Genomic DNA, 19,204 nt, shown 5'->3' with positions numbered 1-19,204 from the left:
CTTCGAATCAATTTCTCTTTATGTGTCATGCTTATTTCATTGACTCAGAGATATTTGTTTATCATGTAATGGATCCCCAAAACTCTCTGTAGATTTAGTGAGTAAATTTTAATGGTGATGAGATCTGACTAGCTCCCCTTCTAATGGCAGCATATCCACGGAGTCTATTAGTTCATTCTCTTTCCAAAAAGAGGATTTTTCATAGGCTTGCATAATTATCACTGAAAAGTGTGCAAGTAATAGCCTTGATGGCAGCGATATTATTAGTGCTAAACTAGTAATGTTCAAACTAGAACTGTAAGCCTTGCTTTAGCTTTTGCAGAAGTAAATGTGGTGGTAATTGTCAATTTGACTTTATTTTTTTAAGGTTTATTTGAGAATGTATTTTACAAATGAATTCAATATAAAATTTTCAGGAATTCATATTTTTTTCAATAGATTACAAACTATTTACCCGATTTAGGTTAATCTTAGGGCTAGATTTCTCAAAATCTAACTAGAGTGCCACAAAAATTCTATAGTTATTTACTAATAAATTTCAATGTGTTGAATGGTTGGTCAAGTAAGTTTAGAATATTTATGCAAGATCATCTCTTCAATTTGGAAGTGGAGGCCTCTCTTCAATTTGGATCTGAGCATGCAACTCTTCAATTTGCATCAAATCACTGGATAAATTAGGGAACATCAATGATGAAGATATGCAGAACAACAACCATAGAACAAAGGCTTCCTCTTCATTTACATGTTCATTTGATAAAAAAAAATCTTGAAATTTTTTGGTGGAGTTTTGGGTTTTTTAAATAGAGGAGCATTCAACTATGAGACTTTGAGTATATCAAAACCTTGATGAATGCTCCACTATTTGAGACATATATAAAAATGTTCAAAGCTTCCTACATTAAAGTGGATTTTTGACTAATTAAATTCATACAAGTTTTCCCAACACCAAATGACCATGTTTTTTTACTTATTTGATATTTGGGTTCTACAGACTCATGGGAGTCATGTAAAGTTTGTACAAGTCATGTAAAGTTTGTACAAATTCTCTAAAAATTGAATAGTTGATACATGTAATCTTCGTCTCCCGATTATTTAGACATACCCTAGGTGGTTGGGTGATTTAATTTTTTGTCTTTACTCAATGGTAGATGCTCACATTTATTATTCTAAACTTGGTTGTTATTTCTTAAGAGAATAAAAATGATGATTTAATATTTTAAAAAATAAAAATCTATGTACAGACGAACAAACGATTGATATTGATTTTTCTATTTATAAAATATGATAGATTTTGTTTCAAATGTAAACTATACTTTTATAATGTTTGAATTACAAGATTGATGTAGCAAATGCTCATAAAATGATTTGATATTATTCTTTTAGTAGTTTAATTGGTTTATATTTTTACTTTTAATTTTTCGATGATATAAAAAAAATATTTAAAATGTACAAATAAATTCAATAGTTTGATTTTCTTCTTTCATAGTCAACATATTGAATTTTTTGTTAGATGTTTTGAACTATGAAGTTTAATTGATTTCCAATATAAAATGACAACATTAGAATTTGTTTTAATCAATTGTTAAAAAGAGCATTCAAAGATAGTTTCCACTCATTATTGTTTTGTGTTTCCAACTATAAAGTTTGATTAATCTTCAATATGAAAAAACAAAATTAGAATTTGTTCTAGTTAATTGTAAATGAGAGTATTCAAAGAGAGTTTCCCCTCATTATTTCAAAATTATGTGATTTGAAATGACTTAGAGCTTCTTCTAGGATTTGTGATATTGAAATTAAAGAGTTCAGAAAGATGAACTTTATAAAGTGTTTATTTTCGATATAAGGTTAGTGTTTCAAAATTGAAGCTTTGTGATTTCAAATAATTTGAACTTCTTCTTCCCCATTCAATGTTTCCAAAATATTTTTAATACATTCAAATATATTAACTCTATAATTCAAATTAGCAATTTTCACACATGCATATTGAGAATAACAACCATAAATTAATTACATCGAGAAGATTGTTCATAAAAGTAGAGGTAGCAAATTTTGAATAAACTTCAATTTGATTAGTCAAATTGCTAAATTAAATGCATCTTCAATTTATGATGTTAAGTGAATGGATGATTCAATATTTGACTTTGTCCATAGAAACTTTAGCGGACATTACTCATCATTTGTCTTTGTTTATAGATGTAAAAGTATTAGGGAAAAAGATACACTTAAATATCATAAAATTGCTTATTCTAAAAGTACTTCCATAATTGATTTTTTGCATTGTGGTGATTCAGATGTCATTTCTCAACTTCATTTTCTGAACATATATTTTTAATGGTTTCACTGTTGGTATAATGAAAGAAATTAAAAGAAATTCAATGTCTTTATTTTTTTTTTTCAATCAATATGACTAACAACTATTAATCATATTAGTGATAATTATTGAAAATAAAATCAAGGTATCAAATTTTTTTCATTATACCAATATCTTAAAATTATTTAAAATACCCCTACTGAAAATGAAGTGGATGATAACTTATATGAAAAACTTTAAGCAACTAATCATTTTTAGAATATGTGATTTATGATATATAAGTATATTTTTTTGTTAGTTATTATTTTATATTTATTGGAAAAAAATAAATAAATGATAAGTAATTTTTTGATTAGCACTTTTTTACATTTAAAAGCAAAAAAATGTAAACACTTTATTTTTTATTTTTTATTTAAATTTTATGATTTTTTTATTATTTGAATTATATTTTTAAATACAAAATTCAACATTTTGAACCAATATATATATATATATATATATATATATATATATATATATATAAACCATTAAAACAACTAAAACATCAACTAAATTTATTATTTCAATTTTAAGATATAATTTTCATGAATTTTATTAAAAATACAAAGTGAAAATATTGATGGCCAAGATACACATATTTAAAATATGTAAAACATTCTCAAATTCAGAGAAACCTAGAACGGATAACGCACAATATAATTTTATTTGTCTTAGCTTTTATGTCTTTTCCATTAGTAACGTAGTACAAAAAGGAATTAAAAATAAATGGAATGAATATTTTAATTCCAACAAAAAAATAGTATTAATATATATAAATAAGAATAATAATATTTGTTTTAATTGACAATAAAATTATTAATAGAAATTAAAATTTGAAAATTCTATTCATCTTAATAATATTAAAGATATTAACATTAATATTGTTAATATAAAGTGTATTAAAATTAATATTAATAAATAACATTAAAATTTCGTTGTAGTTCAGTCAATTGTAGTGTTTCCTTTGGTCAAAATTGGTTGTTTCTTTCTAGCTGTTTGAATGACCAGTCTCTCTATTTAATGTGTTTCCATGATCTAGTTCTTCATCTTGTCCTGACGATGAACCACACTCGCTGGTTTGAAACGCGTTGACAAATTAATTTTGATGTGATTATCGCCAAAAACATATCTCATAAACTTGTTATGGATCACAAAAGCCTCAATTCAATAACATTAATAATATTTACATTTTAATTATTTTAATCAAATGTGGTCAAATATTGCCAATACTATCAATCATTGTTACTCATAGCCAACCATGGTTGAATGTCGCATTGTGACAAGGATTGTCTCACCATGAAAATAAACCATGTTTATTTTAGTGTTTGTAATATTTATATTTCGGTTTACCAATGTTCAGTTTATAATATTATTCCCTTGGGGTTTTAGTATTAATCCCTTGGGTTTATGTTTCCCTTGGGTTCATAATATCAATCGCTTGGGTTTATTATTAACTTGGGTTTATAATATCCATCATGGTCAACCATAGTCAACCATAACCAACCATGGTTAACTGTGGTCAATGATGGTCCAATCTCGCATTATGACAAAAGTTGTCTCCACTTACGGTTTATATACTTGGGTTTATAATACTAGTCCCTTGGGTTCAATATTATTCCATTAGGCTCATAGTCCCTTGGGTTTAATATTATTCCCTTAGGTTCATAGTCCCTTGGGTTTTAGCATTAATCCCTTTGGTTTATTGTTCCTTTGGGTTTATAATATCAATCGCTTGGGTTTATTATTCCTCGATCAACCATCGTTTATTATGATGTCAACCATGGTCTAACATGGAATTGTGATAAGGATTGTCTCAATATTACAATCAATGAAGGTCAATCATGTTTATTTTAGTTTTTATAATATGTATCTTAGGGTTTGTATACATTGGTTTTATAATTACGCCGTAAGGCGTTCCAACTAGATTTTAATCTCTTATAATTCTTCATCTTTGCACAATTCTTCAAATGCCTCTAAAACTTTTAGTTCATCTCAACTCTGCTCCATCCAGGAATACCAAAGTACACTAGCCAGTAATTAAAATTGTTAGTTAGAAAATCAAAGCGCAGCTCCAACACTCTTTCAACTTGGGTGGGCACAACATTCTTCACAGTGTTTTTGCATACAAGTCTATTTACTCTTGATCTCCCATACTTGTCATCTTAAAGAGGGCTTAAACAAGAACATGTTTAAAGTTTACAAAATAAGATTTATGAGGATTTATTTGCCACTGGATTCTTTCTTTCCTCATCATAAAGCAGTGGCCCTTTCCACAGGTCTGGAATTTGATTATTTTCAAGAACCTCTTCTCCATTTCCAAGAGAACTCAACATGATGCCTTCTTTCAAGGTGACTGTCAATAAGACTTCTTTACATCTTTCAGAGAATTTTGGAAAGATTCTTTCACATAAAACTTTTCAATTTTTCCTGGGAAATATTGCTGGTCATTTTCAGATATTTCTCTTGAGAATGAATGGCTGAATACTACTTTAGGATCACGAGGGCTTTGCGGAGCTGCTTCAAAATTTTCACATGCAACTTCATCCTTAATTTCTTGAGAAGTATTTTCATCATTTTCAACAATGTTCTCCTCACTTTCAGCCAAACAATTTCTTTTGCAATCAGATTTGTCACCACTAACTTTATTATCAGCTCTATAACCACAATCTTGTTGGCACGAAAAATACTCACAACAATCTTCAAAAAGAAATTTTGATAGATACAGAGTTTTGCAAAAAGAATTAAATGCTGCATGAAAATCCCCTGAAGAGGTAACGCTAGATTGAGGCAAGGCTCTGTACCAAACACTAGCATCTTCATCTAACGAATAGAAAACTAGTTTCATTAATGTATTTTCATGTTTAATCCCCTGTTGGTCCATACATATATGAAACTCCCTAATGTGCTGAGATGGATTTTCATATTCATTTGCTTTGAATCTTGGAAGAAAGGAATTTCATTCATGAAATGAAGGCACATGATTTGGGGATTTGGGAAGTTGGATATGGCATAGAAATCTAATGCAGAAAACTTATGGGCTAAGAATGCAGGGATAACCATTAGCACCAAAAAATGTTGTACCTGTTCCCCAACAATGACACCAAAAAATGTTGTACCAAATCTATAAACCCAGGGAAAAATAACTTCGTAAAAAATGTTGTACCAAATCTATAAACCCAAGGACACTGACACCAAAAATGAGACCAAAAAATGTTCCTGAGACATTTTGAGATTGGATAAAAAGATTAAACATTTTGAGATTGGATAAAAAGATTGAAATTAATGGCCGGAAGCATAGACCATGAAAGCTTGTAACCCAAAGTTCTAATTTTGAAACCCTAACCTTCTAATAAAGAATGGCCAGAGACTATGAGAGTTGCCCTGATGTAAAGCAGAAAATGAAGGAGATAGAAATTAAGAATATGTGCTACAACTTTGTAGAAAGAATGATGGATGATGAAAAAGAAAATGAATGTATTCCCCACTGTGGAGCGCTTTATTAAAGGCTTCCATATTAATTTTGAATGATTACAACTAAATTTTAATGAGTACAACGAAGTAAATTCATTAAAAACATAAACTAAAGCACCAACTGCATCTTACACTGTCCAAAAAGAGAATCATATATAAATGCTAAGACACATGAAAAAAACAATCACTATAACACCAATAATAGAATCAAAGTGACAGTTGAAAAAAACAATCACTGTAACACCAATTATAGAATAAACTACATATATTATTAGATCTTCAAAAAAATTCTGAGCCTTTTTCCCAATTTTATTCTTGCTCCTAGCCCAAACTTCCTAAATATTTACGCCGTAAGGCGTTCCCTCTGAGAAAGGCCTCCCTAAAATGTGACGTGTGCGATCCTGAGCCATTGATTATGTGTGTTAGATGATTGGAGTGTTTTCTGCCGTTCGTTTAATCTATTTTTTCCATAGAAAAATAGTTTTTTTCCATGGTAATGGGCCATGAAAAGCCAGGACTGGCCTGCTGGCGATGAGACTCTTCGCAGAGACTGCCTGCTGGCGATGAGACTCTTCATGTCTTTCTTCCCTGCATACGTAGCAGCCTTGTGCTGTTACATCAATAGCAACCCTGGCCCGCCGTTTCCCAGGCTCGTCCAGATCATCCACGGTATCACGCACTGCAACGTTCGATAACTCCGAGATGGCGTCCCCTTCTTCCCAATCGAATGCCACCGTTTGCCCCCCAGTTACAGTAAAGCATACGAAGCTTTTCATCAATGGAGAGTTTGTAGATTCAGTTTCAGGTATTTAATTTCTTGATCCATTGCACAGTATTTTAAAGTCAAATCAAGATTTGTGTTTAGATCTTTAGGGCTGATTTATTTGTATCGTTGCAGGGAAAAAGTTCGAGACTTTGGATCCTCGAACAGGGAAAGTGATAGCGAGCGTATCAGAGGCCAGGCAAGAAGATGTGGATTTGGCTGTAAAAGCCGCTCGCGCAGCATTTGATCACGGGCCATGGCCTCGCATGTCTGGCTATGTAATAATTGTTATTAAGACCCTTCATCTTTTGCTGCATTATGTTGTTTTCTTGTTTTTTTTCTCTTTTCCCTTTCTTTATCAATATTGTTCATCTTCTGCTATATTTATATTATGTTGTTTTCTGGTTTTTTTTCTGAGTTTTTTCTCTTTATTCTTTTAACGGATTAGCTTGCTGCCGGTTCAGGAAAAAGGGTGCATTCTTCACAAGTTCGCGGATCCACTCTATGGCCTCATCCACTCTACCGGCCATCACAAGACCTGATATGAGGGTGTTGTAGTTTACTGTATTCATCTTGCATCCTTTAGCACGCATCTCATCAAGAAGCTTGAAAGCATCATCCATCCTTCCAGCCTTTCCAAGAGCATCAAAGAAGGCGTTGTAAGTGTAAACATTTGGATTACAACATGACTTCTTCATCTGTTTGAAAAGATCCCAGGCAATACACATATGGTCAGCTTTACATAACCAATCAATAAGAGTATTGTAAGCAATAGTGTCAAGAGCAACGCCTCGATCTTTTGATTCTTCAAATACTCTGTGAGTGTCAAACACTCTTCCTACTTTGCATAGGGATTTGATGAGAGAGCGTACCACATATATGTATTGACTACCACCCTTAGCCAACATTTCTTCATAGGTCAAGATTGCCTCATCCAACCTGCCCACTCTGCCCAGGCCATCAATTAGGGCTGCACAAGCAACATCATCGGGAAGCAGTCCCATCACATCATAGAACTCCTTGAACACTCTCAAAGCATAATCCATTTGCCCAGCTTTTGCAAGCCCTGCCAAAACAGTACCCATAGTTACAAGGTTTGGAGAAAATTTGTTTTTCATATATTCAAAGAGCTGGCAAGCTTCATCAATTCTATTTGTTTTTATGAAACCATCAATTAGTATGTTGTAAGTTATCTCATCAGGGTAACACCCATTTTCTGTCATCTCTTGCATTATCTTGAAAGCTATATCTACCTCTTTATTCTTACAGAGACCATTCAACATTGAATTGTGTGTAATAACATTTGGTGGGCATCCCTTTTCCCTCATTCGTTGAAATAACTCTATTGCTTCCTTAACCTTGCCATCTTTGCCAAGCCCATCTACCAGAATATTATATGTTATAACAGTGGGGGGAAGATTCATCTGCTGCATTTTGTGAAACATCTCCCATGCCTCGTCTGTTCTGTCTTCCTTGTAAAGAATATCAATCAAAGTATTGTTAGTGACAGTGTCTGGTTCACACCCACTTTCTATCATCTTCAAGGTCATCCCAATAGCTTCATCCACTTTTCCTGCCTTGGCATAGCAGCATATCATGATATTATACGTGATTACATCAGGGGACAGACCTGTCTGTTTCATTTCTTCAAAAAGTTCATTCACTTCTTTAATCCTTCCTAGCCTCCCGAGGCTATCTATACAAACATTGAAGGAAACAACATTTGGAGAAATTCCTTTTTTCTTCATCTGCAGAAACACGTCATATGCTTCATCAGCCTCACCATTCTTTCCATGATAATCGATGAATAAGCTGTAGGTTAAAGATGTTGGATCACACCCTCTATTGTGCATAACCTGAAAAAACTTCTGTGCATCCTCCAACCTGTTATTCTTAAGAAGACCTCCAATCAACGAATTGTAAGTATACAGATTGGGAGAACTCCCTCTCTCCACCATTTCATCCAACACTGCAAGTGCCTCATCAATTTTTCCACCTGTGCATAGGGCGTTGATAATAGTAGTAAAGGTAACTACAGTTGGAGCACATCCATCAGCTATCATCTCCTTCCAAAGCTCCCATGCAGCATCGACAAGGCCACAATCCCCATATTTATCTATCAAAGTATTGTATGTGATAGAATCAGGATTACATTTGTTGCTTCTCATCTCTTTCAGTAATGTTGTCGCCTCATCCAATCTACCTGCATTACAGAGAGCATCCATTAATGTGGTGAACAACACAACATCCGGTTTGCAGCCCTCCTCCTTCATTTGTCTCCACAGGCCCCATGCTTCATCGACCTTGCCAGCTCTCCCGTGTATTTTTATGCAGAGTGTGAAGGTGTACACATTGGGTCTCAAGCCAAATTTTCGCATTTCATCCAGAAGTCCCATCACCTGTCCTGTATCTCCCATTTCTCTACAGGCACCCATTAGTACAGAATAACATTTTAGGCTTGGCAACAATCCTTCCGAAATCATCTTCCGGTACACCACCACGGCTTCTTTCCAGAACCCTAATTTGATTAGTAATCCTATAAGACCATTGTAAGCAAAGTCACTAAGCATAAGCCCAAATTTCTTCATCTTTTCCAGGGCTGAAGGAATTTGCTCCAAACCACCTGCTATTCCGAGGTTGTGGAGAATTATTAAATAGGTCTGGGAATTAAGTCTACAGCATTGCTTTTGCATCAAATCTAAAACGCGTGCCATCTCCTTCACCATGTGGGCTCTTCCGAGGATTTCTAGCATGGTATTGTAGGAATATGTGGTGTGCATAAATTGTTCTTGTCTGGCAGCCGAGAAGAAAAAACCCAATGCCTGCTTTGGATCAAAATATGATTTAAGGACTTGTATTACATTTTCGGAAGTTAACCCACTGGCAGTACCTGCCTGATGTATTGGCGGGCAAGTCGTGTTAATTTTGGGATTTGGATGCGCGTTAATTGCCAGTACAGTTTGTACGCAAGAGACCTTCATTGAACACAAATTGAAAGATAATGCCCCACTTGTTTTTGTTCCTCTTTTGGACCGAAAGTGCCCCACTGTAGCAGACCCTTCTCCTACTCCTGCTCTGTATGTACAACTACAAACTAATTCCACTTCTCTTCCATTGGAAATTCCTATTAAACATGTCTCCATTACTCCTACCACGGATAACTAAATTACAGCAATTCAAAGGGGCCCAAGGGTTTACTGTCTGAAATGCAAATAGATTTTCACAGAATGATAAAAACATCAGACACAATCAGACTAACCCGTTAAAAGTATGCGTACAGGGCATGAAATTCAGAGGCAGAGGAGATTGAATTCAACACAGTAACACTTTACAACAATGAACTAACAATATTCATGATGAAAATAGCAATATGGAAGATTCATCTGCATAATGAAGGCGGCAATATGGGAGATTCCAATCACTTTCCAAGGCATTTTTTAAAATGTGGATGTGACAAAAGGTTGTTGTGGAAGGTGTTGTTTGTATATGGGAAATTTCTTGATCATTGTGTATAATCCTAATGTTGATAGATATGTCTACTAAGTGGTTCCAGTTAATGGGGCATTGATTTGAGCGTTCAATATATTCTTATTCTTTATCAAAGTATTCTTTTGTTGTATTTGTGTTCTTCAATTTATGCCTTACAGCGTTTCCTTTGCAACATCTGGTGCAAATGCTAGTTACGCCGTAAGGCGTTTCCCTCTGAGATCCATCCCCTTTTTGCCTACGTGTCCTCCTCTGACGCCGTACGATGAGATGTTAGACGATTACAAACACCAGAACCGTCGATCAAAAATGTCACTCAGGCGGTCCGGGTAATGAAGAGCGCGGAGTGCCAATCGCCATTCTTATGGTTTTCACATGCCGACCTGCAGCCTGTTTTACATGGTTAATATGCCCGTGTGCGCGGTGGATTTGTGGCATATTCATACGAACAACTTTTTGGATGTTTTGATATTAACAAAATCAGGTAATAAACTTCCGTTACAGGTTTCCTCTGCTCAATGTTTTTTTTCAGATCGAATGTGAGGTCACCTAACTAAGTGCAGGAAAATCCACTGTAGGTAGTAGTTCTTGTTGCGTTTAAATCGGTCCGGGTAATGAAGAGCGCGGAGTGCTAATCGCCATTCTTATGGTTTTCACATGCCGACCTGCAGCCTGATTTACATGGTTAATATGCCCATGTGCGCGGTGGATTTGTGGCATATTCATACGAACAACTTTTTGGATGTTTTGATATTAGCAAAATCAGGTAATAAACTTCCGTTACAGGTTTCCTCTGCTCAATGTTTTTTTTCAGATAGAATGTGAGGTCACCTAACTAAGTGCAGGAAAATCCACTGTAGGTAGTATTTCTTGTTGCGTTTAAATACATTTTGGGAAAAATCAACATGTACTGCTGCTTTCATCAACCATTTTCTGTTCTTTGAAACACTCAACAATACGTTGAAGACACGAATTTGTCCGCCAGTTTTTGTTTAGATTGCAATGACTTGTTTATCTAAAAGAAGTACAGCAATGTTTGCTGCAACCCAAAATCCCAACTTCTAATGCATGTTGCAACCCAAGTAACATATTTATTTAACAGAAGTCCATCAATGTATGCTGCAACCCAAAACCCCAACTTGTAATGTCTGCTACAACCCAAAACTCCAACTTCTAAAGCTGTAGCTAGCGCATGAATTCAAGCTATAGAATCCTTACAGAACAAATTTCCCGTTGATAGATAAACTGGTTTAAGGATAACCCTGTTCTATGACGCCATACACCTTTTTTTTTCAGATGAAAAAAGCGATATATTTATCAGTATAGAATTTACATATGATGCAAAATCTGCAGCACGAAGGCGCATATCAGAGGGGGTATTCTGTGGTGACTGTTCAGTGTAAAGACAAGACAGACCTAAGCTTCTTGGATTCAATTTTCTTTTTTTCTTTCTTGTAACTATATCTGACTATATATTAGTGCAATTTTATGTTAGATCCAACTATACTACCACAACCATATAATCCAACTATATTACCACAGCCATATAATCCGACTATATTACCACAGTCGTATATCGATTTTTTTTTTTTTTTTACTATAAACATGATTGAATGGGATATGACGGAAAGAAGCGTTGGTTGACCAAACGGTGTTGACGCATAAACTCGCAGCTCAATGGAAAGACAGTGTAACGGGAGCAAAGAAGAGTGGGCGATAAGCAAAGGACCAGACCAGGGACAAGCGATGTCATAACCTGGACTATAGCCACTACTTTAAGCTCTTAAAGCTGGAATTCGATCAGGTAAATACATTTGTATTGTTTGCCTATCCTGTTCTTGCTGCCGGAAATCCAAAAGAGTAGATAGAGACCGCTTTCCCTGGGCATTTGGCTCCCAACTAGGGTAGCTGCGCCGGAAATCCAAAAGAGTAGATAGAGACCGCTTTCCCTGGGCATTTGGCTCCCAACTAGGGTAGCTGCTCTTAAAACCAAGGAATGATTTCTCCATTTTCCCTTGGAAGCTCCTGCGGTCCTTTGACGTATTGAAAGGTGACCCATACTTACTATTTCCATGATGCTCAAAATCAAATACACTTAAACTACAAACATCCCCAACACCTTCTACATTCACAGCGAAATCCATTATGAATTGCAGAATATCATCAACACGCTTTGGTAGTAAAAGGAAAAGAACGTATGGGGTCACAAATATTGAGATCATCTCCTCCAATAACATCATGCCAGTATACTGAAAAAATGATTCAAATTCGCTCCGAACATCTTCAGAATCTTCTGCTCCAGGCCAACTCTTTGGCATATAATGTGTATGTTGAGCTACTAATGCCATTGATCCTTCCGGATCAATTACTAGGAATTCATCAATAATAGCTGCTCTACTGATTGTTGTCATAGTTCCAAAGACAGCAGCATACCAAAACAAATTGCGGCCAAACAAGTGTGCCTCAAGAAGAGATTCATCCAAGAATGCAATAATGATAAGAATCGCCGAACCTTCGGAATTAATCATTTTATTTGCGAACTTGAGAATCGTAGTGCAATGAAGTCTGCAAGCCAAATAGGAAGAGTATTTGCGAACCCAGAGAGAGCATTCCCGGGCGAGGGAAGTGGAACAATCCTCGAATTGTTGGGACATGGAGGTGATTAGGGTTTTATGAGAGGACTTCTGTTGCAACAAAGTTTCCCTTGGAGCAGACATTTGAAGCCTTGGAAACCATACCAAAGGATGATGTTCCTAATGATAAAGACAAAGAGATTACACAACTGCAAGAGAAGCTAAAGAAGGCACACATGGTTATTCCACAATTGTAGTAGGACCATAAGGAATTGAAGAAGGTTGCTCTAGAAAGGACAGCTAAGCTTAATGAAGAAGAACCAGTGACAAAGGCTACACCATCTGTCACCAAATTCAAAGGCGAGGAGAAGATAGTAAGAGAGGATATTCAAGAACAACTAGAGTCACTAGATCTTCAGCTAGAGAATTGCATATTTAGGAAAAGAAATTAGTACAAGAGGAGAAAAAAACAACGATGGATGAGGGGCAACATACTTTTAACAAGCTGAGGATGCAGTTGAAGAAATCCCACAGTGAAATCATTGAACTTAAGGAGCAGGATGAAATGGCTAGAAAAAATATGAGTGATCTTTTGGACATGTATGAGCCAGCAATGGAAAATGCTAAATATATGTTGAAGAGGTCTCTCCCACTACATAGGCAGCTGAAAAACATATGCAGGCAGAATCTTACCATGAGGAGGGAGTTGAGGGCTGCCAAGTAGCAGTTGAAGGAGATACATGAGAAAGACAAAGGTAAGTTGGATTTGTTGGCTGAAGCAACCAAAGTCTAAAATATTGCAATAGGTAAAACAAAGCGGTTTTGATTTTTGGTTTTTTGCCTAAGTATACTTGTTGAACGGGGTTGAGGTTAAGAGGTCATATTTTGCATGCAGTCTTTCCTACAAGCACAGTTAGTCAGAATTCTCAAGTGACTTTCCAAAAGAAGCAGCCCACACAACAGTTTTGTATCGTGGCCAAGCATTAGGGAATAGGGTTTCGATGTAAAGGTGAAATTTTTGTCATATTTTTTGGTGAATAAGGGCTTGAATGGGTTTGAAACATTATTAGCATCATGTCAACATCATCAGCAGGATGTGTCTTGCTCAGAGATCTCAACATCGATCAAAACCATAAAGAACAGGCCACATTGCGCTTTTGATGTAGGTGAAATTTTAAGAGTTGGGAGCTTGGTGTGACGAAAGAAAGTTTCTAAGGAAGTTGACGATGTCCAGGCCATTTCACATGTGCAGAAGTCATCAACCAACTCAGGGAGTGACCGTAGCTACATCAACCATGGATTCGTTGAGCTTTTCTATTGCGTTTTTGTGTTTCTACTAAAGAAGGAGGTTGCACAGCGCCGACGCTGCGTTTCCACACAGTCGTCTTTTTTACCGAGATTTTCATGTCAAAACTTCATGTAATTTGTTTTTATGCTCATGGTAAATGTTATGAGGCATCTAAAGACTTATAAGATCGATTTAGACTTAGTATTTAATGTAAATATGCTTGAAAAAGCTTTGGTCAAACAATTCCTAATTTTCAGCAGAAGAAAAAAAACAGTTTTTATTCAGTGCATTAGCTAGAAACATAAATCCTATTAAGGAATTTGGTTCCTAGAAGTGGGAATTGATTTGTTTTCATCTATTTATGATGTAATTGTAATGAAGCAAAGGGTTGGTCAAGTTTGAGAAGAAAGAACACTGTGTGTATTGTATTTTCTTGATTTTCCAATGAATGAAAAGACAGAGGCCTAATTTTACAAGGATTCCTGTGTCAATTTCTTTGGAGATGTGCTTCTTTGTTTTGTAAGTTATCTTCTGTAATCAATTATGCTTTGAAATGTGTCTTCTTGTTTAGTTGAACAAAGATTTGTCTCAGAATTCGCTTCAAAAAGTGCTTTGTTTAAGTTTGCTAAACAATTTATGTTTTCTACTTGAATGGCATTTACAATTCATCCTGTTGTTTGATGCTCTATATGTCATTTCGACCTATCTTCTACTCACCCTCCTACAATGAATTTGACTGAAAACTCCAAAAGACTGCCTACCTTGCCCATGTAGAAGATCCCTGTCTCTCTTCATCCTTTCACTGGAAAAGAATCAACTTTTATGACCGTATTGCCCAACGGATCTATCTTCTTCCCCGCCAGTAAACCTTTAGAATCTATACCCCTGTGAGCACCATACCTAGTATAAGATATAATTGATTGAAATTTTAGCTAGAGAGAGCGCTCTCTGACGTTGGAAGGGCTAGATTCCAACTTCCAAGTGGTTTGTGGTTACCTTTGGATTCCTCTCCTCAGCCTGGAGGAATTAGAGAGAGCTAACAAAGCCTAAAGAGTTTGGCCTAGAGGCCTTCCTTGTCCACTGCTTTATTGGCACTTATAACCCTAGTTGCTCTCCTAATGTCTCTCTCTCTCCCACACTCTCTTATAGAAAAAATTTCCCGTTGATAGATAAACTGGTTTAAGGATAACCCTGTTCTATGACGCCATACACCTTTTTTTTTCAGATGAAAAAAGCGATATATTTATCAGTATAGAATTTACATATGATGCAAAATCTGCAGCACAAAGGTGCATATCAGAGGGGGTATTCTGTGGTGACTGTTCAGTGTAAAGACAGACCTAAGCTTCTTCTAAATATCTCTATTTATTGTTTTTTCAAACCCAAAATTAGGTTGACACTACTTCAATTTATGATTAAGTCACCAACATGTAAGTATTATCGCTTGCACATTTATGATTAAGTCACCAACATGTAAGTATTATCGCTTGCACATTTATGATTAAGTCACCAACATGTAAGTATCATCATTTGCAAAATATAAACACTACAATCAAATTCATGATGCTTGAAACCAAAACTAATAATCAATCAATCTTCTTATACCACACTATGGAGGCTTGCTTCAAAGTGTAAAAGGATTTCTTTAGTAGGATGTATGTTATAACTCTTATACAGAATGAATAATGTGTGAAAGAATAAGTAGATAAGAGTTCATATTTGCAATAGGTGCAAAGATTCAATGTAGTCAATATGAATATGATCTTGTTGAGAGAAGATTTTTGTCACAAGTAAATTTATGTTTCTCAATAACATTTGTAGATGGTAAATTTAGTCTTGTAGACCATTAGACATTTCATCACATTCTTTCTTTATGCAGATGGTAAATTTAGTCTTGTAGACCATTAGACATTTCATCACATTCTTTCTTTATGCCTGGGGAACTAAGTCAACTTTTATTTTTCATCAAAGGAATTGCACTCTTTAGTCATATCATTCTCCCATTTAGATTAAACTTGTGCATATGAATGTCTATTGAGATCAATTCCTTTAGGATACATGCCATGAAAGCAACACTAACACACTATTTCTATCAAGTCTTTCTTGAGTCATTTATCGTACCTACATTAACATCGACAACTTCAATTGTCTTAGTCAACCATTGGAGAAGACAAAAGTCCCTTATAGATGGAATTTTTGTATTAGATTCACCATGAGAATTCATAGTCAAATGATTAGATAAGCCATTGCTTGTAGTCAATTATATTGGAAAAGATCCACTCGAAGTGAAATCCGTTACACTAGTTGATTGCCTAGTGGAAAAGCTAGTCAATGCATTAGTTAAGGTTGTATAATAATATGCTGATATAGAATTTGTCCTAATCTCAAATGCATCATTGCTTAATAATCCATATGGGGACTTTAGTTTGGCAATCCTTGGAAGTCTACTTGTTAAAAGACAACATCCCACCTGCAAATAACTTTTCATTTTATTTGAATGAACAATTTGTAGGCATTTGCCAATTTGTATCAATTTGTAACCTTCATGGCCAACCTTCAAGCAACAAAACTTGTTACAATTAGATGATTTATCAAATAAAGAACAGATCTTCATACATGTATGATTTTTCTTTTTGCAATCATGACTCCCATCATGAGCTGCCAAGTTTCGACATTCCTCCAATTCATTTCCTTGGTGTGATTCAAGAGAGCAATATGTGCACTTTTCATCGCAACAATGGTTACCCATACAAGAGTGATCAAAGGAATGGCCCTTCTCTAGAACACACCGCCAAAAACATACAGAACATTTACAAACACATACAGAGAGTCCCTGTTTCAGTTCTGCAAGTGATAAAATTGCCTCCAGTTGCAACTTTTGTACATCAGCATTCCCAGAAAATTTTGCAGTGTTGCAGTGAAGCCACTTTTCAACACGATCGCGTCGTCTATCAGACAATGCCACTAAGAAATCGAGAAATTTAGAGTGCCAAAAATCACCATTTTTGCCTCTCCTTTCCAAGACACATTCTAGTTTCGGTCTGAGACGATACAAAATTTTGCCATTTGACATAGATTCATCCAGAGCTGCAAGCTCCAAGCCAGTGTCATGCAAATCTAGAAGGAGATCCCCAATTACCATTGGAGCATCACTTACCTCTTCCTCTGAGTCAAATTGGCAGCCTTCGAACACTGAATCATGATTAGACAAGCCATTGCTTGTAGTCAATCATGCATGGATTCATTTGACTATGAATTGGCTCTGGATAATACAAATGTATTGCCTGCATTCCAAATTGTGGTCAAGGAGATTTACACTAATGTGAGCAAGAAAATGCTGAATTCAGATTCCTATAAGTCTCAATTGTCTCTCAATAGAGTTAATATTATGGATGTATATGGAGATGGGGATGGAGTGGAACCACCCAAGACAAAGAATTCTTGCTGCTGAGGATTCAGAGAAAAAGCTCCTTTGTTTCTGGGCCTTCTTCAAACAATTGTCTGTGTCCTTAATTGGAAGAACAAATATGCAGCATAAGCTATCAGCATGATGATGCTGCTGACTCTAGACAGTTGTAATGTTGATACAGCTGCTTCACTATATGCCATAGATTGTTGAAGGGCCAAGGGTGCATGAGACACAGTGAAGCCATCATGAGAAGACTGGAGTCGATTCCAGAAATAACCTACGTCATATAGCAATACAACACCCATGGTTAGGCCCTAATGAATGAATATCATGAGCAGGTCAGACTTGTTTTGGTGGCCTAGGTTGTTAAAGAAAAACTAAAAATATATCACATGCCTTGTCAAACCGTTGTTCTTTTTTCATGTTGGCAATTCCTCCACAAAAGATAGATGTGCCAAGCACAAAAAGTAAGTTGGAAAGCATAGAGCCTAGTAGAGAATACTTGACCACATTGGTCTTGCCATGGTAAAGTGCGAACACTGCAATGAGAATCTCTGTTGTATTTCCACATGTGGCGTTGAGCAGCCCGCCAACTATAGGAGAATTAATTAACAATATATTTGCATCAGTTACTTTGAAATGTCAAACACTTTCTCATATATATCAATTAGCTCATATTTTGTATCCACAAATATGAGTACATAGTCCATTGCCATATAAGAATCTCACTTGTTGGTCCAGTGTAGAATGCAATTTGTCTGCAACAATTTACAACAAAACATCGGATTGTAAAACCAACAAACATAATATTTTATGAAGTCACTGCACTGCAGTGACCATTCCAAGTGTATAAACAATTGCAGTACAAGGTATAGATTACACATAACCTATGTACATATACCATGCAATTTTTCACTTACTCGGTGACAAAGTCTATACGTTCAGCAAGAGGTGCAAGGCCAAGCAAACTTATGATGAACACCCAAACCTGCAAACAAAAGAATGTGGAAAATGATGCCAGAAAAACTTACAGAAAATGTCAGAAATGATAAACTTTCAAGTAGCATGAACCCTCTCTCCTTTCTATTGATAAACTTACAGAAATGATGCTAATTTCAATAAAGAGCTTGAAAGACAACTTGTTATTGTTAGATTGCTTACAATAGATGGGCTGGAGCTTCATTTCTAGTTGCTCTGTTTCTTCCACTCAAAGAGGATGAGTTGATTTCCATCACGTATTCCTCCAACATGGCTATCTGTAGCTTTCGCATCCATATTCAAATTAATGTTGTTCATAGGCCTCAGACATTGATACCTATTTCCAACATTTGCACTTAAGGTCCACAGAACAGACTGCTCTGCCTTGTCATGACTATAATCTGCCAAGTATATCTGTTCAACAACATTCAACAAAAACTATGGATTAGGGGACCACCGTTGTAAACAACTCTGTTGCAGCCCATAATGCCCAAGACCCTGGCATTCCGAAACCCTGAGTTAAGGTGGTTTATAGCATTGCAGTGAATAAGACTTCTCTACATATCCAGAGGAGAGGCTATATTAAACAATGAAACTAAAAGGAAAATGGAAATAGAAAGTTTTACCTCGTCCCATTCTTTATCCCCGTGTTTCAGAGCATGTCTGGCATTCCGAAACCCTAAGTTAAGGTGGTTTATAGCATTTCAGTGAATAAGACTTCTCTACATATCCAGAGGATAGGCTATATTAAACAATGAAGCTAAAAGGAAAAGGGAAATAGAAAGTTTTGTGTGGTCCCATTCTTTATCCCTGTGTTTCAAAGCATCTCTGGTGGCCTTGTATATCGATATGGATACCTAGTTGTTGTTCACTTGAATTCATTTGT

At 35.6% G+C, this 19,204-nt stretch overlaps 1 protein-coding gene and 2 pseudogenes across 2 annotated transcripts; 1 reads left to right on the top strand and 2 right to left on the bottom strand.

Annotated features, from left to right (window-relative positions):
- Positions 1–19,204, bottom strand: part of LOC149214276 (polyubiquitin-like) — a 320,343-nt pseudogene that overhangs the window by 89,407 nt on the left and 211,732 nt on the right.
- Positions 6,336–7,032, top strand: LOC149214279 (aldehyde dehydrogenase family 2 member C4 pseudogene; annotated as a pseudogene). The gene is made up of 3 exons (XR_016251296.1): positions 6,336–6,626; positions 6,720–6,862; positions 7,003–7,032. The product of XR_016251296.1 is annotated as an aldehyde dehydrogenase family 2 member C4 pseudogene (transcript).
- LOC149214278 (uncharacterized) lies at positions 7,029–9,727 on the bottom strand. The gene is made up of 2 exons (XM_089393122.1): positions 7,078–9,727; positions 7,029–7,036 (listed from the first exon to the last, which is right to left on the bottom strand). The coding sequence occupies exons 1-2, from the start codon at positions 9,725–9,727 to the stop codon at positions 7,029–7,031; spliced, it is 2,658 nt and encodes an 885-aa protein (XP_089249248.1).

Source organism: Pinus tabuliformis, chromosome 1_1 (genome assembly GCF_031772625.1).
Source record: "Pinus tabuliformis cultivar Carrire ecotype Pingquan chromosome 1_1, CPIR1, whole genome shotgun sequence".
In the NCBI taxonomy this organism is placed as follows: Eukaryota; Viridiplantae; Streptophyta; class Pinopsida; order Pinales; family Pinaceae; genus Pinus; species Pinus tabuliformis.
This window is presented reverse-complemented; position numbering and strand designations above follow the sequence as displayed.